Source organism: Musa acuminata, chromosome BXJ1-7, assembly GCF_036884655.1.
Source record: "Musa acuminata AAA Group cultivar baxijiao chromosome BXJ1-7, Cavendish_Baxijiao_AAA, whole genome shotgun sequence".
NCBI lineage: Eukaryota > Viridiplantae > Streptophyta > Magnoliopsida > Zingiberales > Musaceae > Musa > Musa acuminata.
The window spans coordinates 3,039,831-3,063,485 of NC_088333.1; the positions used below are offsets into that span (position 1 = coordinate 3,039,831).

General features: G+C 37.9%; 4 protein-coding genes across 8 annotated transcripts; 1 reads left to right on the forward strand and 3 right to left on the reverse strand.

The window, feature by feature from the left end:
- Positions 1-360: 360 nt before the first annotated feature.
- On the reverse strand, positions 361-3,878 carry LOC103990718 (bifunctional 3-dehydroquinate dehydratase/shikimate dehydrogenase, chloroplastic). Of its 2 annotated transcripts, XM_065190771.1 has the most exons (11): positions 3,752-3,874; positions 3,455-3,660; positions 2,776-2,881; positions 2,174-2,392; positions 1,640-1,986; positions 1,486-1,549; positions 1,289-1,397; positions 1,064-1,213; positions 830-978; positions 593-755; positions 361-497 (listed from the first exon to the last, which is right to left on the reverse strand). In XM_065190771.1, the coding sequence occupies exons 2-11, from the start codon at positions 3,640-3,642 to the stop codon at positions 454-456; spliced, it is 1,539 nt and encodes a 512-aa protein (XP_065046843.1). In that variant the 5' UTR covers positions 3,643-3,660; positions 3,752-3,874; the 3' UTR covers positions 361-453. The 2 variants fall into 2 exon arrangements, with proteins under 2 accessions (XP_065046843.1, XP_065046842.1); XM_065190770.1 differs by having other exon boundaries at positions 1,064-1,397; positions 3,752-3,878.
- A 509-nt stretch (positions 3,879-4,387) lies between these two features.
- On the reverse strand, positions 4,388-7,161 carry LOC135678226 (superoxide dismutase [Cu-Zn]-like). 2 transcript variants are annotated; one of them, XR_010514860.1, is made up of 9 exons: positions 7,031-7,161; positions 6,838-6,926; positions 6,651-6,752; positions 6,474-6,569; positions 6,267-6,298; positions 6,091-6,166; positions 5,049-5,180; positions 4,728-4,781; positions 4,388-4,595 (listed from the first exon to the last, which is right to left on the reverse strand). XR_010514860.1 is itself a non-coding variant. In XM_065190772.1 (8 exons), the coding sequence occupies exons 2-8, from the start codon at positions 6,911-6,913 to the stop codon at positions 4,573-4,575; spliced, it is 459 nt and encodes a 152-aa protein (XP_065046844.1). In that variant the 5' UTR covers positions 6,914-6,926; positions 7,031-7,161; the 3' UTR covers positions 4,388-4,572. The 2 variants fall into 2 exon arrangements, 1 of the variants encoding a protein (XP_065046844.1); XM_065190772.1 differs by lacking the exon at positions 5,049-5,180.
- Positions 7,162-9,962: 2,801 nt separating this feature from the next.
- LOC135679846 (putative glutaredoxin-C14) lies at positions 9,963-10,440 on the forward strand. The gene has a single exon (XM_065193830.1). The coding sequence runs from the start codon at positions 10,023-10,025 to the stop codon at positions 10,332-10,334; it is 312 nt and encodes a 103-aa protein (XP_065049902.1). The 5' UTR covers positions 9,963-10,022; the 3' UTR covers positions 10,335-10,440.
- A 723-nt stretch (positions 10,441-11,163) lies between these two features.
- Positions 11,164-22,603, reverse strand: LOC135581709 (cullin-1-like). 3 transcript variants are annotated; one of them, XM_065190773.1, is made up of 20 exons: positions 22,463-22,603; positions 22,125-22,316; positions 21,929-22,028; positions 18,784-18,969; positions 18,621-18,668; positions 18,335-18,538; positions 18,175-18,252; positions 17,880-17,969; positions 17,712-17,792; positions 17,558-17,620; positions 15,111-15,146; positions 14,938-15,024; positions 14,709-14,858; positions 14,503-14,558; positions 14,276-14,396; positions 14,042-14,203; positions 12,582-12,725; positions 12,282-12,500; positions 12,005-12,172; positions 11,164-11,605 (listed from the first exon to the last, which is right to left on the reverse strand). In XM_065190773.1, exons 2-20 carry the CDS (start codon positions 22,262-22,264, stop codon positions 11,504-11,506), a joined length of 2,235 nt encoding a protein of 744 aa, XP_065046845.1. In that variant the 5' UTR covers positions 22,265-22,316; positions 22,463-22,603; the 3' UTR covers positions 11,164-11,503. The 3 variants fall into 3 exon arrangements, with proteins under 3 accessions (XP_065046845.1, XP_065046846.1, XP_065046847.1); XM_065190774.1 differs by having other exon boundaries at positions 22,125-22,367; positions 22,463-22,564; XM_065190775.1 differs by lacking the exons at positions 11,164-11,605; positions 12,005-12,172; positions 12,282-12,500; positions 12,582-12,725 and adding an exon at positions 12,778-12,868.
- Between the last annotated feature and the right edge of the window lie 1,052 nt (positions 22,604-23,655).

A 23,655-nucleotide genomic window follows, 5' to 3' on the forward strand; every position in this document is an offset into this window, starting at 1 on the left:
ATTTTATTTTATTTTCCTCACGTACGTTGCACACTGTCATAAGTCTTAACGTCCAACTTGTGAGATCGTTGTCCTTTAACTTACCTCCTAGTCCGTGCTTTAATCTTGTTTGTCATCGCCCTATCGACACTCCTATGAGAAGGATGGGAAAGATGAAAAAGATATTTATGTCTATTTATAAATATTAATTTTAAAATATTAATTTTTTAAAATAAAGATATAAAAAATAAAGAGAGAATTGTAAATAGTAACATGTAAAGAATGTATTATCATCAACATGGACTTAAGTAATTTGAATATTGTATATTATTGGATCATGTATCTTCAAGATGTTAGAGAAACTTCACGAGGCACAAATCATATAGCCCAAATGGTTTACTTCTAATAATAAAAAATTAAGCACACATAATTTATTTAATGGAACTTCCAAAACTTTATTGAAATCAAACTATCTCAAACATATTTCATCATGAGTTCTCGCATCTCCTTTCCAGGGGCTGCAAATATGAAGAAAAAACAAGCAAATTAAGTACTTCTAAGAACTCAATGGAGACACAAATCTCATCAAACTGTGAGAGAAAAGAAAGCTTACCTTCCAAACCTGTGAACAGCTTAAATTGCCCCATTGCTTGCCTTATGAACATCTCAAATCCACCAACAGTGGGGACTCCACATTCTTCTGCCTCCCTCAGAAGCCTCGTCACTTTCGGGGCGTAGACCGCATCGAACACCAAGGCGTAGTGCCCGAGAGCTCGCTGTCATTTCCACAAACACTTGCCGCTCAAATCCAGTGCACAGTGTCATAATGAATCCATCGGGTGGAACAGACCTTAGCGAGAGGAGTCTCGCCCACGTTTGGCTGCATGCCCACCGAGGTCGCGTTTGCCAGGATCATTCCGTCCTCCGGGTGGAAGTTCTCCAGCTCAGAGAGTGGCAGTGCCTGCCCACCAACTTGTTTCGCCAGCTCCCGGGCTCGCTCTGTCGACCACAAGTTCGAGCTCTTCATGATCCATGTAAAAGCCAGAAGCGCAGTTTGCTCTCCAGGAAGAAGAAGAAGATTCACCGTAAGTTCGATTAGCGATCACGACTCTGGCTCCTTTCTCCTTCGCGCCGTAAGCAATGGCCTTCCCAGCTCCACCTGCACCCATTACGACGACCACCCTACCTGCAAGGGGAGAAGCAGCCTCTTCCTCCTTTCCCAGTCCCTGTGAACCTGTTACATGAAACAATGAGAACAAGATGTGATCTTTACGAGCTGCTGTTTCCATGTAGGTATATCTCAGTGCACCTCTCAGTTCATCCTCGATTGCAGATATTGCACCAAAGTAATCAGTGTTGTGGCCGACGAACTTGCCATCGCTCGGTCGCCTGATGATGGTGTTCACGGCGCCTATAGACTGCAACAGATGAGAAAAGGTGAAATGAAGGGTATACTGTACAGATCATAAGATTGCATGACGTAAAGGAGATGCTGCTATCGCTTACCTTCGCAATTGGATCGACTGCATCACAGCATCTCACTGCAATTTCTTTGTGGGGCATTGTGCAGCTGCAAGCAGAACACTCGAGAGAAGATGGAAAACAGAAGGAACAATCTATTGTTCTAAAACTCGATTACTCTTGTGCTTTCCAGCCAAACCTGAATCCAACGGAGTCTGGAGACGAGAAGGCATGTAGGAAAGCAGTGAGGTCATCCACCAGCAGTGGCACATAGACAGCGTCGAAGCCAGCAGATTTGAATGCAGCATTGTGAAAGATGTGGCTTTTGGTCTGCCTCACTGGATTCCCTATCAACCCAGTGAGTTTGGTGTCTGCTCCGATCTGCCTGATGTTGTACAGGTGCAGCAGCTGTGAGACGGTTGGCTGCCCGGGAGCCGATGCCTTGCCCTCGCCGAGGGTGCCGAAGGTGAGATAACCACCGTACTTGGGGCAGAGCACCCTGGAGAGCAGACCTCTCTCCCCCATAACCAGTCCTATCATGGGGACCTGTTGTTCCAATACATCCACCATTAGCCAACCACAAGATGAGAAAGAATGCTTAATACACTTCAATCAACTCTCTCTCTCTCTCTTTTGTTGCTTCTTCTTCTGACATACCCTATCAGTACAACACCAAGCAAGCTTGATTCAGGCTCAAGAAAGCTTTAGATATCGATCGGCAAGTGAATCTCACCTGGCAATGCACGAGAACTTGGAACATGCGTATCACATCCACCACACTCACAGCAGTTGTTGCGATCTTCACTATATCAGCTCCGGAAGCCTGTATGGCTGCCACAAGGCTTCCGAGCTCCTCACTTGAAGGTGTCTTTTGGTAGTTGTGAGAAGACACGATAAGCTTGAAGTTTTCTGGCTTCTTCCCATCGACGAGCCTCGCGAAGTCCTCAGCCACCTGCAAGTCTCATGTCATACACATTTAGAGCGTTCCTTCATATTAATGAGGAATTAATGTGAGGTAAAAATCTAGAGAATATAGACACAACCAAGAATACAAGCACTGACAGGGAGAGTGAAGACAGTGGAATACAGATCTCTGTTACTTTCCGAAGGAGCATTATTATGGAACCAATCATGGAGGTGAGAGAAGAGATTAAGAAAAAATAATTAGGAGAGTTTTCTCTATCAGAATTATCTGCATGATTTCCTAACATAATAATTGTCTATACCATAACTTTAATCCGATCTAATTAAATCTTTAATATATCCTGTAAGAAATATATCATCGCTGAAATCAGTAACCTAAATTTATTTGCTTCTGATATAAAACCAACCAACCTTAAGCTCAACATCAACGTAATCAGCACCCAATTCCATGGCCAAAAGCAATGCCTCCAATCGCTGCTTGTCATCACCTTCGTACTCACCCCCTTCCCATTTGGGTCTACATATAACACAAGAAATCAGATTTAAACTTCTTGCAACACTATTTGCAGCAAAACAACAAATCAATCCTTTTTCTTCGTTTTTTTAATTTAATTTTCGTAAATAAAAGATGAAGGAAATGAATTCATTGCTTTCAGAAAAAATTTTTTTAATTAATTAATTAAATAAAATATGGCATTAATGTCTCTTCTCTCGCCCACTAAATGTCTTTTAATGCCATCTGTACGACTGTCGACAAAATCTTCGAAAAGGAAAATAAATCGAAACCGAAATATTTGATTAATCTAATCGAATCGACCTACCAAACACATTCTGAAATATATGGTACATTATCTTTGTATATTGTACACATATTTCCTGTAATTAGTAGAAGTCAGAAAGATTCTCTTGATGTGTGTGTGGGTGGATATGGCAAGCTACTGCATGTGGATCCTCGATGCTCTACATAGCATCCGTGAACGACCGTGACTCCCGCATGAATCATGGTAGTGTTTCCTCTCATGGCTTGGCAGCTCTCGAGAGTCTTTGTCAGTAGCAGAGAGCAGAGAGGAGAAAGGAGGGGGCGATGGACCTGTAGGTGACGAGGGCGGGGAGGGGGCGGTCGCGGAGGAGGAGCGGGAGGTCGCGGCCGGGGAGGAAGGCGGAGAGGTGGTCGACACGGAGCTCGACGAGGTCGGCGCCGCTGGCCTTGGCGGCGGCCATGTCGGCCGTCATCTGCTCCACCGTCTTGGCCACCAGCGGCACGCACAGCAGCGTCATCCCTCTTCCTCTTTGGATCTGGTAACGGAGTAGGAGAGAGAAGGCTCCTCGATGGAGTTTATAGAGAGAGGAGGAGATGAGGATCCACGTCAACGTTGCGACAGCATACCGGATCTGATGGTTCATGTAAGACATGTGCGTGTCAGGAGTTTGGTGAGTAATGTGACTGCGAAGGCATTTCGTCAAACATGATGACTGCGAGCCTTCTGCTAACACCTCCGAGCCTCTATTCCAGCCGTCGATGGCAGGATTGACCACACGTAGACATTAACGACCAGAGAGAGAGAGAGAGAGAAGGGGTGGGTGATGGGTCACCTGTCATGATATGTACCAACATTAGGAAATTATATCTATAAGACTTCGAGATCACATCATCACTCCTAAAAGACTCGAATTTCTTGCATAAATGTCGGTGTCGTATTGAGGTTAATTTAAACTGAGTTGGCATATCCTAAGACATGTATTTTGGCGAAGATCAAGATGAATTGAAGATACATACATAATATAAAGGTGTTTATGAAAATCTAAAATCTTAGATAAACCATCAAAATTCTTATCAATTAAAAATCAACAAAGACGATGGATTGAAAGGATTTATAATTTAATTAATATAACAAATTAAATCACTCTATCAACGGAGGCATTTTCGACTTATCTAATATACGTTGAGTAATTAGGTAGATAGTTTGATATAAAATGATTATAAGGTGCGATGTCACAGAACAAACCCAAAATGCTGCATATATGTTGTGAATTCATCTCCCCAAGTTGTTTTATTTTTCATAGCTAATGTAAAGGTTTCCAAATAAAGCATGCAGAAAGGGATGTCTCAAAGGAGAGTTTCAGTACACATTCTTTGGAACTCAAATAGTTGTTCTAATGTACTCTATGACAAAACCTCAGCATCCAACCAATAGGTGAAAAAGATGATCAAGCTTGCAATCCAATAATGCCTGAAATTTGACCCCCCCCAAAAAAATCAAGAATATTATGAACTAGAGATAACAGTGGACTGAATGTGATTGCAAATAAAGTAGTTGTTATTATAATCAAAGTAAAGATTCAAGTTTGTTTGTCGAACTCACCACAGGCAACCCTTCCGCCTGCGTTCCCAGTGGTCTTGCTCAGCTCATGCCCACCTAAAAACAGGAAAACAAGTTTTTAAGAGAAATAAATCCCTAGATGGATGGAAAACCCAAGAGATGTCGCAAAGGAACATTGCAATCTCGTTAATAAGTTAAAAAGATAAGTTTAGCATGATATAAAAAGTCAGAATAGATTGCCGATAAAAATGATATACAAGCTTCAACAATCTTGTCGGCTGGAAAAATCCAAGATACTTAGGAAAAGTTAGATGCTTAGTTACTGATCACCAAAATCAGCAGTATGACCTGAAAAGGCATTACCGGTCACCGCAATCAGCACATCTTATGCACACCAGGCCGTCAAATACAAGAAACATTTCCAAGATTGGCAGCACGGGCATGGATGGAGATGAGGCTACCAGATACAAGAAACATTTCCCACAAGGCTAGAAACTGGATGGGAAAAAAGAGACTGAAAAAGTATGAGGATCAATAAGACGAAACATGTACAACATTTCCACGACATTGATAAACTGCAGATCCAAGGCTGTAGTCTATGATTGTTAAGATGATTAGAATACAGGATTTTCAACCAAGTCATATCCAATTTGAAGACATTAATAATCTGGAAATTATGTACTGTTACAGTTACACAGAAGAGCCATCTACTACTTAGAAATAGAAGCAAGATGGTATTTATTGGATAATTAATATGGATCACAAATGAGGGAACAAAGAAGTACAGAGTTTATGCTTTTCCAATTGTTTATCATAAGTCATACAGGTACAAAGACACAAATAGTTACCATAATATCTCAGCAATATGAATTAAAGGAATTCAAAATTTTCTTATCTGCCTGGAACCTAAAATATTTCAAAATCATTTCACACAATATCACAAAAAATATTCCAAAAACATGCTCCTTAAACAATAATATCCATGTAAAGAAGATGTCATCAATTTTTAAGTCACTTCAACATCAAATATTCAGTATGTCCACTAAAATATACATGTCGTTATGTCAAATTGTAAAGCTACTACACGCCAGAAAATTTTCTAGCATTCTCTGGGGGTTATACACTGTTTATAAACACATGATACTGGATAACTAGACATTGATTTTATATGGGAAATTGATAACATAATTTTAACTCTGAAAAATTAAAAATCTCCAAGAACCAAAATACGAAAAGAGAAAAGAAGAGAGAAGCACCCAGAAAATTAGCTGAATAGCATACATATAGATGTTCATTCTTCAGATATCAGAACAAGCTGTTGCACATGCTCAGACAAGAACTTCTACAATGAATGAGCCAAGGTTGTAAAATTAAACATTACAACCTAAAAAAAAGTGCACATCACCTTTTCCAAGATCATCTGGATCGGCATGGACCACAACAGCCCTCCCGATAATGGAATTTGGACCGGAGAGGGGAATCTGTAAAAATGGAAAAGTTCAAAATGATTACCAAACCAAAGCGATGTCTTTTACATCCAGATCACAGGAACAAGTAAAAAAAAAGCATATACTGGGTCACCTGGCTATCAGTGATGGAGAAAGTGACAGTACCTGCAATATCATCAACAAACAATTATAGAACATTTAATTAGCAACTAACCAATTGGACCAACACAGCTCACAAGGGAAAACACAGAGTGGTCTCAGGTCAAGCCTAGAAAACCACAGAAGCTGAGGATCACATTTGTAGTACCATCCAACGATTCCTATAAGAATTGTCACTTACCATCCTCCCCGGCGGTCACATTCCCAAGATCGCCGGCGTGGCGGCCCGCATCGTCCGGCGCTCCATGTTCCTTCCCCGCAGGATTAAAATGCGGCCCTGCCATGCGGTCAATCAGGAATTGCACATAGTACAGAGACATGGACTATCAAAGGGATCAAACGGAAAAAAGACCGATACCAGTGGACATGCAACCATTGGTGGTGTCACCGAGAGCATGAACATGGAACCCATGAAGTCCAGGCTTGAGTCCAGAAATCGTGCCAGTCACGGTAGTCGGACCTGGAGAGAGCAGAACAACAGATCAAAACGATTCGAAACCCTAACCAAGAAACAGCGGTAATAGCGAATCCAAGAGACGAGATACCATCCCCTTCCTGGGCGAAGTACACGGTGCCCTTGACGCTATCACTGCTACAGAGAACCGCGACGGCCTTCGCCATCTTCGTCCGTGATCTGCACGACAAATATCCAAAAACCCCGTGAATGATCTCTCCAGCGAAAGGTGCTGTCCACGTCGGTAGACAGAATGCAGAAACCCTAAGCACGGCAGCTATTACCTCAGGCGACCCCTTTCTTTTCGCTGAGAGAGAGAGAGAGAGAGAGAGAGAGAGAGGAATCAGAGAGGACAGGTGAAGTGGAGAAGACTTATCACCATTAATTAATCGAGAAAAGACGAAGGTAGGATGAGATTACGACAGGTGAGAATAAGCCACCTATGACCACCACCTCAACAGGTGTCTACTATTATTTTAATATACGGATGTTTTACACAATAATTTCCACACTTAATTTTGATATTATTTATAGGACAATTTCCTAAAACCAATTTGATTATATTATATATATATATATAATTTGTTTATCCTTTAAATAAACTCAAGTTAACTATTGTTAACAAATCCATTATTGATATTGAATCAAATAATAATAATAAAAGTGAAAATGTCTAAAATATTTTAATTATTCTTATTAATCATTTCACCCTTCATCTTGTTTAATATTTTCAAAAAATGGTATTAATATCAATTTGAAGTTTCACATCATTATACAAAAATATATTGAAAGACTTAAATTTGAAGAGGAAATAGAAAAATTACTAATTTTAAAGGGATGTAAATGTAATTGTATCTTTTTATTAAAGAATAAATTAAAATTTCATGAAAAATTGAAAACTCCAATTAAAAAAAAATACATATATTATTTTTTATGATTGAATATTCTAATGCCAAGTTTGTACAAAAAAAAGGCATTTATTTATATATATATATATAATTATTCTATTCAAACACCTAATGATCATTGATCTACCATTTCAAAAAAATAGCTGTAAAAAAATAATAATTGGATGTCACCTACTCTGATATGGTGTCAGCTCTCATCAAAGCAGATGAGCCAAAAGTCAAAAGGAAGTAAGTAGATAATTACTGCATTGCTTACAATCTTTTCTTCCCTCCCTGTTGAGCTTAATCTTCCCCAAGTTACAGAAAAGTTTTATTCCATGATCAGATTATAGAAGGAAGAACAATGTGTCTCATCATTGCACACTGATTGGCTCTTGACTCACCACTCATACCAACCAAATCTGCAGTTAGTGAAATAGATATGATCATCTTCATCCAGAGCAGGGCAGAGAGGAAAGAACAAGTTCCTCCAATTCCAATTCCAATTCCAATATGTGGAATCCCAGATTACAGCCATGGAAGGAAAAAGATGTAAGTTTTGGGCTTCAGAAACCTTCAAATTGCTGCAGAAGGCCAAAAACTAAGAGAGCAAGTGGAAGTTTAACTAATTGATGCCATCTTTGACTCCTCAAGAACCCAAAGGCTGCTGTCAGCTTCACTCAACCCTTTTCTTTCCTTTGTTCCTGTTGGATGATATAAATCTGCAGATGAGAAAAGAACAATAAATGTAATAATTAAACATGCTAGTGAAACAAAACAATTTAGAAATGAAGTTAACATAAGCAGTTTGAACTGTTTATCAGAGATCATCAAGATTCTTTATCTTGAAGTGATGCAAATGATCAACTGTATTGAGGTTTTATTATTTTTTTTCCTCTTGTATTTATAACCATGCTGTAGATCCTTCCAAAAGCAGTTAATGATTAAGAGAACTGAGAAAAATGCAGGACAATAGAAAAGAAATGCTTCTGCAATAAATAAGCTAGTATAAGATCTTTAACGGAGTAAAAATGTTTGGTGAATTCTTTTGTGCGCAAAAAGAAACAAAAATCGAGCTTAGGATCTTACGATAAACTATCAAAGTCTTTATGAGCTAAGCTGGCTGATAATTTCAATCGTGTTCGAGTATGGTCGTAAAAGAAATTATAAAATTCTGTATAAATCAATCTCCATATGATATGATTTGGTTGTGCCCTACTTGTCATTTTCAAACATTAAAAATTCTCTTCTTGTGGAATCCAATTTGTTCTGAACACAAGTGTTGTGAGCTTTTATACGAACTCCTTTTCATATATTTTGCACATCATGTACAAACTGGCGCAAAAGGAATCCTAATCCATAGAAAAAGATTGGTTGGAGCATAAAAGATTTGATTGGTGGTGAAATGATGAGAGTTATGGCTTAGGGATATGGACAGATTGGTGGCTCTTTGTTCCTCCTCTCATCGAAGCTACTTCAGTCCTTTCTGAGATACGCGGCTATAAGAGAAAGGAAAAGCTTAGTAGAATTTGGAACATAGCCCATCCGAGAAAGTTGACATGGATGCAACGCATGCCTCTTCATCTCCGACCCACCCATTCTTGGATCCAGCTAACTCTATGGGTATCGATTCCCCATCATTGTTTGCTACTGCAAATGCTGCTGTACACCGACTGTTGCTTCCATTGTTTTGTGTCCTCTTTCTTCTCCACGAAGCATCAGATTGGTTCCAAATCATTGCGTATAGATGTCACGACACTAACCGATCGATAAGAGTAAACTTGTAAGCATTAGCATCACAACTGTGATGATAATATATCAGTTTTACTGGAATTTTGAGTAATGCATGATGAGCATCTTGATTCCCAAAAAGAGGCAATCTAGAATGCTTAACATGAAAGTCAAATGCATCTCAGGTCATGTAATTGACATGAAACAAACCATTTCAGCTTGTCGTGGTGGAGAGCAAAACAGGGTATCTATTCTTCTCCAAACCCAGCTCCTTGTTTCAGACATCTTGTAACATCTCCGGTGTACTCATGTCAGAAACTGGAACCTGAGGACAAAAAATCTTAAACAATAAAGAGGGAATTCAAACCTTATCAGAATGCAAGACTCCTTTTGGCATCAGAATTGACATTACTCAGGATTTGCCTTGCAAATATTCCTGTTAGAGTAGCCTTAGCCTTATCTGTGCGCCTGGCTGCTAAAAGAGAGAAGAACATTATCCGACTCCTGCCATTACCAACTTGGATCTCAAACAATATGTGAGCAGATGCAGTAGCAGAAGAAACGGAATGATATGCGCCTATATAAACAAGTCACACCAAGAGCAGAATGTGCACAAAGCTCCAGGTACCTACCTACCTCGCTTCGACTTGTGGCTGCGATGGAGAAGGTGATGAGGTTGGCGTCGCAGCGAGCGGTGACGGTCTTCAGCTTCAGCTCATGCTGCATGTGCTACAGCGTGAAGAGTCTGTTCAGTGAGCTCGGGGTCGACGCGGCCATCCACGAGCTGGACGAGGACCCGAGCGGGGCGGAGATGGAGAGGGCGCTCGTTGGGCTGCTGGGGCGGAAGCCGCCGGTGCCCGCCATATTTATCGGCGGGAGGCTGGTTGGCTCCACGGACAGGATCATGCAACTCCACCTCGGTGGCAATTTGGTGCCGCTGCTTCGGGATGCAGGCGCTCTGTGGCTCTGAGTACGCACAATGCCGAGTTCATGGCAGAATATATATATATATATATATATATATATATATATTGATCGTGCAATATGCATGAAAATAAGTTATAGAGATGTCGTGAAAGAATCTACTCATTTATAATATTATTTTCCTGATGAAAATGAGACATAATGTGTCAGTTCGTATAATTGAAATGGAACATTTTATGGTGGAAAAAAATGATGATATGTTCTAAATGATTTTTTTTTTTCACATTATAGTTTTAGCAAAGAAGTGATTTTTCAAAGTTTGTTATTATTTTTAATTAAAAAAAAGTCAGACCACCAAACCAATGATAAAATATGTTTCCTGGCCACTTCAGGGAACACTTCATCGAGCATCAACATATATAATAAAAATCGATAATTTACATTATTTTACCTACAATATACAATTTGATCGTAACGAAGAACGAGTGTTGGACTGGATATTCAACAAAGTGGTCGTAGAAATCATCTGTTATCTTTGGCAGGTAACCATAATATGAGGATGTATCGAAGTTGCGTGCACATAGAAAAAGTGTATGCATATGCCATCGATCATTATGGATGTACGAGTTTATCATTCAGATATGGAAAACACAATTAAGCAAAAAGATATGACAGGAGTCTACTGCATTCTCCATCACAATAAATCATATGAAACCTAATGCTTGCAAGTCAAATCCATGATCAATGACCTCATTAAAAAAAAAGTCAAATTTCTACTTCAAGAAGCTGGCAACACAAATTGGTAGGTAGCAACAGGGCCTACCAAGGCAGGATAAGGTCAATCAAAAGTACAGATGCTAAACAAAAGATCACAATAACATAATTACCAGATGACATTGAACAAAAATATAGAATAGAATATTTGAAGAAGGTCAGGGATCATCCGATGATTACAGTATCAAATTCCTTAACAACACAATTCCAGAACAGGAATTTCGTACCACACGGTGCTTCCCTTTGGAGCAGAAGTCGAAGCAGTTACTTGAAACAGATGAATATACAAAGGAAGTTGCCACCAAAGTCTTGAAATTTTGTTAGCAATCTCCAGCCTGTGCAGCTATAGATTTCAACAGCCTTTATTAGCTTCATGGTCGACATTGCTGGGAGCCTGAAAGACGTGGAAGGGCCTGTGTTTCTCCAGAGAGATCAGATCAATCAGGCCAGGTATCTGAAAAGATTTGGGTTGTCCTTGTCCCGCTCTAAATACTCTCTGGTGATCAAATCTTCTATTCTTTTCTTAATTGCTTTAAAGTCAGGCTGCAGAATTGAAAAATCAAGACAGCAAGAAAATCGATGAGAGATATATGTAAAAGCGGTCTGTTACTGATCAACCTATATTTCTCCTTAAAATCTGCATCAATCATTTTCGATGATTAGAAATATGCCAACACGATTGGTGCCACTACTATGGAAACAGTAGATGGCCACACAGAAACACTTCCATTGCTATGTCAATGGTGGATAATACAGGGAACAAGAGGTTATAGCTACTGAATATTTAGGGTCAACTCAATATACCAACTTGGAAAACGCAGGGTTAATAGATGTTATAAGCATAAAAAGCCTTGCGAAAAAGAAGCCGTATTAGATTTTCTAGTTCATAAAATAGCCACACATTATGTTATGAAATCATCAAAATAAAGAATAAGCAAGTACCTTGAACATACGACCAAGCTGTTCGACGCATTCCATCACTAACTGTTGATGGCCCAAAACTTTACGACTTTTCATAATGCGCACAATGGAGGCATCAATAGCATATCTTCGATCCTTGTCAACATCTTCTATTACCTTCTTCTTTTCATCCACTGGTGGAAGAGGTATCTGTAGGCAAGAAGAACCAATGAAACCAAAGATGGTTGAAAACCAGAAGCAACAGGCTAGGGACATTTTCTGCTGCTTTAAAATGGAAAATTTTGTCCAGAATCCAGACCTTGATCCTTCTCATTTTGTCACTGAATTTGGAATTAAACTCGAAGACGTCATTCGGAGAAATAGATTTCGTATATGGCTCTTTATTGAGAATCTTATACTTGGCACAAGAAAGGGAGTGAAGCAATCTGATAACATCATCATCGGTCAAGTTAAGCTGAGCCATGATCTCTGAATAACTCAATCTATCTGAGGCATTAAAAAGAAGCAAAGCCGCCGCCTGTACACAAAATATACGAGAATGCTTCCTGTTGGCATCCATGTTTATTTAACATGAATAAAAGTGGAATTCAATAGATACCTGATACGTTGTGACAATAAGCTCCATTGTCTTGGGCTCAAACTTTCCAATGAGGTTACATGTCCCCAAAGAATAAATCCATGTAAGCTTCCTATGTTTGGTTTTTGTCTGATAGAACTCTCTAAAAACTTCTACACATTTTACCTGAAATCAGAAAATTCCAAAGCAGGTCGCTTAGCATTTAATCGATAAATAGTAAAATAACATTTTTTTTAACATATCCATGTAAGCTTCCTATGTTTGGTTTTTGTCTGATAGAACTCTCTAAAAACTTCTACACATTTTACCTGAAATCAGAAAAATCCAAAGCAGGTCGCTTAGCATTTAATCAATAAATGGTAAAATAACATTTTTTTAACATATCCATCCCTAAAACATTTGTTATTTATATACAAATTCCGAAATAGTCATTACTTACATGATAGTCCCTTAATCTTGCTTCACTGTGCATACCAGTTCCAGTCTGTAGCCCAAGTTCAGTTAAGCCCTAAGTTTTGGGTTTGATTGAAAAAAAAAAAAAGAAGGCCTGGAGATTCTTCTCTTTAATTTATCTCCATCTTTCTTTGAAATATCAAAGAATATCAAATATAAATAAGCTCTTCAAGAAGACACTACATGAAGATATTGGTAAAGAATAGTCTCTACCAAAATCATCATAACACTAAGCGAATACAAAGGAAGCAATCGGGATGCGAAGGCATATTTGCATGTAAGGGTCAGGCTCATTGCTAACTTGATGAACAGTTTCTTTCATTTTTTTACTGAAAAGTAACATCTGCAGGAGTGTAAGTGGCTATATTTGGTCGATTTGATGAGCATATGGGAGTAAGGTTGCCCTTATTTGTGTTATGAAGTGGATGTCATTTAGGAAAAAAGAAGATGCATCCATGTTGCTTGGGGGAGGAGAGTTTTCATTCAAATTTAAAGCATCAAAATTTATCATCATTAAAATCATTTTTCTTAAATTTGTGAAGTTTATTAAAAACAACCTGAATAGATTCCTCTATAACCAAAGTTCTTTTATTAAAAACACAAAAAGCTTTAGACATAGAGAAAGTTTTTTGACATAGAGGAATAATTAAGAAAAATACCTTCATCGGATTTTGCATCAAATTTTCCTAAGACATCTTTTTCATTTAAAATAAAATAATAATCCTAGTATATTCCTTAAATCTGTATTTAGACTTACTATGTCCAAAAATGCACAACAAAGGCGGATATCAAGAACTAACATGCAAATAACAAGTTTTGGCATACTTGTACAAAATAATATAGAATTCAGGTACTATATGAAAAAGGTAACATTTGATTAATTTAGGCCAATCCTAACTAATATTCCTTTGCTCAGCCTAGAGCATATTCCAAAGATATGCCATCTTCCGAGATAGTTTCCAGTTTTCATAGTACAATGAGAGATCAGTTGGAAGACAAATTTTAACTTGTTAAGATGGTCGACAAACCATTTCAGCAGGAAGGTTGAGATCAAATGATTTGTAACTTGGCCAGAATCCAGTTGTCAGAACGGTGACAGTGAGATCTATCCCTGGATTTGCCTGAGGATTAATGTTGAGATAGTCCTCAAAATTAGATTGGTTTTCTCTGGCAAGAGTTAAATCAGTCACCTGCAAAGACAAACCAAAGACTCTAAGCCACTAAATTATATCCATCTAAAACATAAGCATGGTGCTACATACCATGCCCTCCATCTTTGAGGTGAACTGTCCTCCACATTGCTGCTTTAACTTTGTCAAAATACTCCTCTCATGGTCATCATTAGCACTTTTGTCAAAGAGCAACCTCCGAGCAAGCTTCTTCCTGCAGATTGATTCCTCAATAGGAGAACAGCAATGATGAAAAAAGTAGCAAGCACTGAAGTCACATAAATGTAAATGAACATAGAAGATACTACAAGTGACTATACCTATAGAACTCGGCAAACAGATCTTTGTCACTGATATAAGCAAGCAACCTCACAACCTGCAAATACAAAATATGTGTTTGATGGCATCCCAAAGTTGAGACTACAGCAGGAGAGAAGAACAGGGCCAAACAAGAGAGGGAGAAACATAGGATAAGAAGAGAAAGGGAAGAGACACGGATGCAAAGACAGTAAAATAAGGTATCTACTTTCTCAAGTGTCTCCTCAATTGCTTCGTCACTGAGTTTCTCACTTCCACCCTTCTTAAGGATATTATCACAGAAAGTCGCCAGCAACTCAGCACTTGAGCTTCCTGCAACACCTTTGTTACAGAAAACCTCAAAAGCCTCTTTGAGTGCCTAAAAGGGACAGAACAGACTTATGCAAAGTACAACAACAAAAAAACCAACCTGACCATTAGTGCATCATAAACCAAACCTTATGGAAAAGGGAATGATTCTGAAAGCAGTCATTCACATAAGACAAGAACTTGTCATGCAGCTCAATAACCTTTCTGACAAAAACCTGGAAACCAAAGATTATAATTTCTGATTCTCAAATAGTAACCAATCAACTTGTCTGAAAGTACTTATCAAAGTGTTTCAATCTACCTGTTCTTGGAGGCCAACCACATCCCTTTTCTCTGCCTGCATAGATTATAATGCCAGAAATGTTAATAAAGTAGGCATCTGAACAAGCAGCAAAAACGATGACTGCATGATATACACAAAAACAGAAATAACAAAGGATGCAACTCATGAAAGAAAATAAAACAAGCGACACAACTGTCAAATCAAACAAAGCTGAAGATAAAGGTCATAAACCAATATAACTAACATAGGGCAGTGATTTAAAAAGCGCTAGGCGGCGCCAAGATCCAAAAACGCCCGAGGCGCTAGGCGCTCGCCCGAGCGAAGCGATGCGCTAAAATATAAAAAATATAAAATAATTAATAAAAATATAAAAATATATAATATAATTAATAAAAATTAATAATATTAAAATTAAAATAATATATTATTAATCTATTAATAATATTAAAAATTAATCATTTTAAATAAACTTAATAATATTAACATTTAACAGTATACAATATACGTATACTATTAAAAGGAAGTGTAAAGGAGTGCTGAGCCTGCTGACTGAGAAAAGAGGAAGCGGCAGCGGCGACAACGATAGCGACAGCGGCAGCGACGAGCGACGACCGCGGGAGTAGGAGCGGCGAGCAACGACAGCGGCAACGTTTGCGAGCAGCGGCAACGGGAGCAGGAGCAGGAGCGGCGAGCAACGGGAGGCGCGAGCGGCGACAGCGGCAGCGTTTGCGAGCAGTGACAGCGGGAGCAGGAGCGACGAGAGGCACGAGCGGCGACAGCGGCAGCGTTTGCGAGCGGCGACAACGGTGAGCAGCGGGATCGGGATCGAGATCGAGATCGACAGCGGCGAGGGTTAGAGTTTGTTTGTCACTTATATCAGTTTTAGTTGGTTCGATTGAACCAACTAACCATCATAGACCGAACCAGACCTAAAATCTTGGTTCGGTCGCCTTAGTAAACCCAGGCGCTCGCCCGAAGCGCCCAGCGCCTAGGCTCGGGCGAGCGCCCAGGCGGCGCCTGTTTGAAGTGCGCCACCTAGGAGATTAGCAAGGCGCTCGGGCCTCGCCTCGCCTCGCCCGAGCGCCTTTTTAAATAGCTGACATAGGGTGAGCACAATCAGTTTTGCAACACCATTTGAAGTAGATGTTCATTTTCTCCAAACACAACAAAATGTATATCACATAGAGTGCATGAAAGTATTACACGACATTGATAAATCATAAAACACTATTCCACTACGCCACTGCAAACAACTAAAAAGAGAAAGTTCAACTCTTGTTACCATAGTCATTTCTGTGTTCTTACTCAGCTATTACAAAACAAAGAACTTCTAAGAGCTGTGCAACATAATCAGAATTCACGAAATTGAATAACAAGGACAGTTAGCTAATTGAAGTAATGCCATGATAACAAAAATTTGTCATGACAACATAGACACAATGCATATCAAGAATGATGCCACTATCTTACTAATGAACGCAACAAAATTTAACAAAAAGGAATATGCTTTCACAGAAAATTTGCTCTGAATCATTCTTAGCAAGTACTGAGTTCTTGTGCCAAAAGAGTTACTGCCAAGTGCAAAGGACACCTCAAGATAGCTCAATTCTCTTATGGTTAGTGACTTAGTTCCAAGAGCCAGAGAAGAGGAGACCCTAGATCGACTCCGATAAGAATATAGAAAGAGAAGAGGAGAGGCAAGAGATGATATGAATTCTGAAACCTAGGAGCCAAGAAACTCTAAAATTTTTGCATACCTTCTCTCAGTCCACCTCATAACAACTTCCAAAATGTTCCTAAAGTTGGTATAATTTTGCCAGTAGAATGTTAAAACAAATGTGCTTAGACAAGATGATTAATAAATACATACATTTGCGAACATAGTAGTTGTTAAAATCGAGGATGACTGAGAGAAGACTTTTAAGTTGGTTTGACAGTGTTAAAAGAAACCAAGTTAGAAAAAGTGAGTATCAGGAGATGTAGAGCAGTTCAAATAGAAGTTTGAGAGAAACAACAATAAGAAATTTTATTGCGCTAAGTTTGACAAACGAATAATGAGATTGCCTTCGAGGGCCTCAACAAAACTCCATGGCAGGGAAGGATTTATGTAACCAATTTACATCAAACTCATATTAACTCAACATTATGTTGAGCCATGGTTGCATAACCTAGCAAATATGATAATACGAAATTCATGATGATGTATACACTTCATGTATCATATACTTTAAAGATAGCTAAAGTCCTAATAGCAAATGCTGTGTATTAAGAGCAAAGAGCAATAGTTCAGACAAGAATCCATTTTGACTACTTTGAATAGACTTTATCATACAAAATTATTTTGAAAATTAACACTATAAATTGTATCTACAAAGGCATAATAAGATCAGTACTTTATTAAGATTTAAGACATTGAATAATATGCAAGTGCACAAAATTATCAAAATAAGACAATGAAAGCCTACCTTCTTGTTGCTTGCAGCATCTTCTGCTTGTTTAACCAAGGCTGTACCCTCAGCAGTCACATGCTGCACCAGAGTGATGAGTCAGAAATCACATTGCAAGTTAAACTTTTACTGAAGCTCCATAAAGTTCGAACATGAAATATCAGAAAGAAACCTGCTTAAATATCTGAGAAACAGGATCTAGGCCACGAGGTATTCTGCAAAAGAGCCTATACATACGAGAGAGGTCATCCACCTGAAATGCAAATAGAAGCATGGTCGTCAAACCTTATTAATATCTCATAACAAGAATCACTTATATACATTATAGAGGTACAGGCACCTTGTCATCTCGAAGTAAGGCATGGCACCCAGAATGTTCCTTCTCCAAAAGTTGGCTTGCATATGCAAATAGTAACTCATGTTGCACTTTCTACAAATAAATGAAAATTTGATGATGAAAATATAAAGACAAAAATGGAAGTATCTTGCTGCAAATACTCATTATTGTTCCACATAGCACAATGTTAAGTCCTCGAGTATCAAGATTTCAAAATATTCATTATTTTTAACATAAAAACACATTTAGGTCACTGATCACCTCAGCTAGATGGTGCTAATGACAAAGGAGAATATACCTCTAACAACTTTTGTTCACTGCTAGAATGCAAGTAATGAGCAACCCTATCCTTCTCCCGCTTTAAGCACTCTTCAGCCTAAAAAAAGGCCACATAAGACATCAAACACACTCACTGTGAGATAATTGAATATATTCATGCGAATTATGATAGGAAATACCTTTAACATGTAATCTGGACATGAATCTTCTAGAATCCAATTTGAAGCTTTCCTAGAATAATAAGCTGCAGTATCTTTAAGCAGATCTGCTTCAAAGTCATTTTCATAGCAGTCCATGTTACCCAACCCAATCTCAACAAAAATGTCCAAGACATTCTTCAATAAAGCTCTATCAATTTGTTCCCCCTCACGCTCTTGATCAATCTGCTTGGAAGACCAACCACGGTCAAGCCTGGCTATATAGATGAAAATGACCAATAGTGGAAAGAAAAGGTGACCAACTTACCAAGGAAATGACTGCATCTTTAACTTTTCCTTTAATCTCTTGATAAACCTAAAACAAAGAGAGGCCCTAAGGAACTCAAACATAATGAAGCAATAGTTGAATCATAGAGAATGTGTAATCTCATGTTACAGACAGCAGCAATGCAGCAAAAGAAGGAAAGTACCAAGTCGCGAAAGCAAGTAAGCCCAACTTCGTTCAGTGGTGGAAGCGACCTTCGCGCGATGAAATAACGATCAAGGTAATGAAAGAAACGTGAAAGCCACCTGACCATAACCTTATGATTTAACCATCTTTTGACTAGTTCCCTCAACATAAATTCATCATGCTTTTCTCTCAAAGATGGCAAAACCTGAGTAAAAAAAGAAGGAAGCTCTAATAAAATTCTGATAACAATGGTATCACTCAAGAGTTTTATGTATTTTAGAGTAAACTTTTTAATCAAGCCACAGCTTTATACTCAAAAAGAAATTTCATATGTTACATAAAAGAATGATGATATATCATATATGCATCTAACAATGATTTAAATTTTGATCCAATACCAGTTTTGGTAATCTAGTGAACAAGTACAGTAATGGTCGGAAAGTATATCGGCCCAAACCACCTGATATCAGCCAAACTTATATTAAAAGACTTACGTTGACCAGCATCATACCATGTGCTCCAATACTAGTCCTTGCTTGGACGGGCAAATACCCATTGGTGCGTATCATACCTATTATCTAAATGCAAGTTAATTTGTTCTATTTCAACACTCAAGACTTTGAACCTTTCTTCGTATGCACTACCATCTTTGAACAAGATTATCAAACATGATCAAAGATGTATCTAAAAAGCAAGTAAATTAATTCTCTAGTAATTATTCAAAAATTTGAACATCTTTTCATATCCACCATCAAGGTCTGTCATTTTGCTTGAACTGGTACGTACCAGCTGGCATTTACTGGTCCAACGTAAACTGGCATCCACACTGTCCCTTTTTGAGTAGTTTATTTAGTAACTCAATTCTTTATTGTTAGCTTGGGAGGCCTTGTCCCTTCTTAGACTGAAGAAAAACTTACTAGAGGTGTCACAATTGTAACATTCTGTCACTTCCAAGCTTCACTAACCTACTCGTAGTCTAATTTAGCCAAATACTCACAGAACATCTGCCAAGATTTTATCCACATCCTTGCGGACTTAATAGAAGTAACGAGAGAAGAAGACCATTAAGAAAGCCAGTTCAAGCCTAGTTTAGTAATGAAATTAATGAACTGGAAGATCTTTTTATGGTTTGATGAAAATCAAAATCATACTGTAGTATTTACTAAGCAATTGCTTAATAGATGATGTAATGATGTATAATTTTCTCATCGGCCCAAAATATGAAATGATACATTCATTAGAAAAGAATCAGAAATTGGTCTACAGCACTTCCACAAAACCCATGTAAAGAAGCACCTATTATTATTTTTTTAATCAAAGAAGTTGCCCGAGATACTGCTAATCACATGAAATTAAATATGACAACTTTTAATGATGCAGTAACCTCAGTTTTAATATTTAATGAATATGTTTGGATAGCTAAATGCTACAGTGTCATTCTTTTTTCTCTTTTTGAGATCATCACTTCATTCTTTAGGAAAAAACAAAGTTTTAAGTGCTTGTTTAGGTAATCAACATAAACAATAACCCAGCCTCTATGAAATATGGCAGGTGAACACCCACAAAATGCAATCTAGTAGGACATAGGATCACCATCAAGGCACAGATTATCAAAACCAGTAATACATCACAATGGTTCATATTGTGTATTTTGAGTAACACTCCTATGCATAAAGCTGAATTTACAAAATAAAAGAGTCTTAGAACAGTATGCCACATGAGTAAATTTTCACAAACTAAAGAACAAATGCATATGATACTTGAACACAAATTTAATTCAAATGAATTGTACAACCAATTCATCAGGAGACAGATCAGTGGTATGAAACTAACTAATTAGTCAATCTGCCTGATTAGAAACTAATTGTCTGAAGATTTCAACAAGAAAAACTAATTCCAAGGCTAGTTCAGTCCCTACTCGATCACATATAACTGCAGGAAAATTACTTGAAAAGGGTGGTGGGTTTCAACAAGTTAAGGATAACAAAAGAGAATAACAGAGACACCGAAAATAAAACCTCTTATTCATCATAGTAGCTTTAAAATCTATCAGTTAGACCCTATATCTTTCAGCCTCTCTTCGTTACTACTTTCGCTTTTTATCTCTTCATGCATTACATTACCCACTATGTATAGAGGGGTCAAACCAAGAGTTTAACTTCAACTAAAACAAGGATTTCTAATTTTACTAAAACTTTCAAAGCAACTAATTATGTAAACATAAAGTTAAATTTAGTATTCCAATAATGTTGAAAACATTCATGTGTATGATGTACTAGAAAGGTATGCGTGAGTTTGAACTCTCAAAATAAAGGGGAAAATGATCAATCCACACAACAAAGGGGAAGATGTTGGAAATATCCATGTTTGAGATGCAAAAGAGATGGAATAAAAAAATAGCCAGTGATATACGATGGGTTTGGCCCACAACTTAATAGCTTAAACTTTTGGATTGCATTAGTGTCCAAGCTCATACATGTTAGCTCCAACCAGTTTCAATAAGACAGAATGAGATATCATAGCCGAGTGGACAAACTTTAATATAAATGAATAAAAAATGAACAAAAAAGATTGAGTCGAATGAGAATTGAAGAAAAAGATTGAGTCAGATGGACTGACTGAAGCTAATTTAGATAACCCAAATGAGTCATATAAGCTATGCAACCCAAGTCAAGCTAATGAAGATGAGTGATATTATAACAGGTAGACGCAACGTGGAGCAAGAATGATGTGGATGAGTTTGAACCATTGTAGAAACAAGGAAGACAATTAACCCAAACACAAAATAAGAAGATGTTAGAAATATTTATATGCATGAGGTGCCTGAAAGATGTGTATGAAAGATGTGTAAGAGTTTAAACCCTTGAGATAACGGTATAGATGCTCGGGAAAAAGATGTTAGAAATATTTATGTCTAAGATAATAAAAGAAATGGACTAAAGAATAATCTCACGTTACTAAGGATTGGAAGAGTTGGATGATATGTGATGATTCTAGCCCACAACTTAATATGTTAAACTTTTGGCTTTTATTAATATTCAATCTCATGTATGTTAGCCATAACCAGTTTCAATCTCATAACAACACAGGTTGGCATGGAACAAATCTTCATCTTTTTATTTTTTGAGAATGCATGCAATCCAAGGCAAATGAATTATGCTCACCATGGAAGTAATGTACTCCTGAAACGACTCTCTGTACTTGTCATATAGCTGTTGGGAGTAATCGTGCGGGGGTTTCTGTGTGCACATGTTGTATATAGTCCTGATCCAACGTCGAGGGCAACAAAACCCATGATCAACAGAAAGACATTGAAGGACAATCAAAATTAAGGAGGATGAATGACGATACACAACGTACGTGTAGAGCATCATGTAGTCCTCTGAGCTGAACTGCGGCTCGGGGAGCCCCTCCAAGATGTTCTTCAGTTTGGTGACGCCCTTCTGCATGAATTCCCATCCCTGCTCCAAATCGATCGTCTTCCTCTCGTGCATCGACATCCTCCGCTGCGCCCCAGATCCCCCTCGACCGAATCCTACACGAATCGGAACCCTGCGCGCGATCACCCGGTAGGGGAGGAAGTTAAGGGGATCGAGTCAAACCCTAACATGGCATGGGAGCCCCAAGCCCATGGATCAAACAAGGAAGAAGTAGGGTAAGGAAAAGGGAGGGGAGGCGAGGAACGAGAGTAATCGCACCTGAGATCGATCGATACGCTAACCCTAGGAAGAGGTGGGGGAGTCGGAAAAGCTTCGAAGGAGGTCGCTGTGGCTGAGAAGAAGGTCGATGGCGATGGAAATAGAAGAGCCCGAGGACGGTCTTTTAAACCGAGAACTCATGCGAACGCATGTGACCGTGAAGCGCCTCTCGCTCGAAGGAAACTAGTGCTTTCGATGAATGCAACTCCGAGGAAGCGTTCGCATTCGCTTGCGACCAAAACAGCGTCCAATAGGAGAGAATTAACAAAGAAAAACGAAGGTACAAACGTGGCCCGCCCGAGTCCGGATTAGTGGGGTCGCCAGTGGGTCTCACGTCGATTTCCAATCGTCACGCGGGTAGTTTAAAGGTTACGGAAAGTGTTGTTCTCGGCTGAGGTGTGGAGGACGAGATTGAGTGGTTAGCATCTTTCTATGTTCATTTAATAGTTATATAATTTATAATGTGATCGACCAAATAATAGTTACTGTCCCCACCACCAATATCATACTTACTATAATAACAATAAATCCGTAAGTTCTATCTAAACATCATTTTATATTTATTTAATATTTATAGATTTATAATATGATTGATAAAATAATAGTTATTGTCTCTAGCAAATTATTATATATATATTATAGCTGTAGCAAGACCATAAATCTCAATTATTTAAGATTGATTGCATGAATCTTTTGCTAAATATAATTAAAAAATAATAAACGATTAAATATAATATATAATCATATATGATAAATAAAAAATATTTTCATATGGAAAGTTGCATAAAAATTAGAGTTTTATAAGATAAATAATGATATTTTATTAACATCATCTTTTAATTATCTTATTCGTTTATTTCTTTCTTTATAATTTGAACTAATTATATATATTATCCACTGTAATAAGTTATTTTCAGTATTACGATTCTACAATTTCAAAAGTTACATTAAGATCTCAAATACTTATCAAAAATGAAATATTGAGATCCAAATTAAAATGATGATTTTATATTATTAAAAATAAAAATAAAAATAAAAATTTTATTGGAACAATGGGTTTAATATTTTACTTTCGTAAGTATAATGATCTTAATATAACTTTTTAAAATATAAAAAATAACTAATTATAAAAAGTAATATGTAATTAGTCCTTATGATTTTTTTTGTCATATTTTAGAGCTATTAAAGGCGAG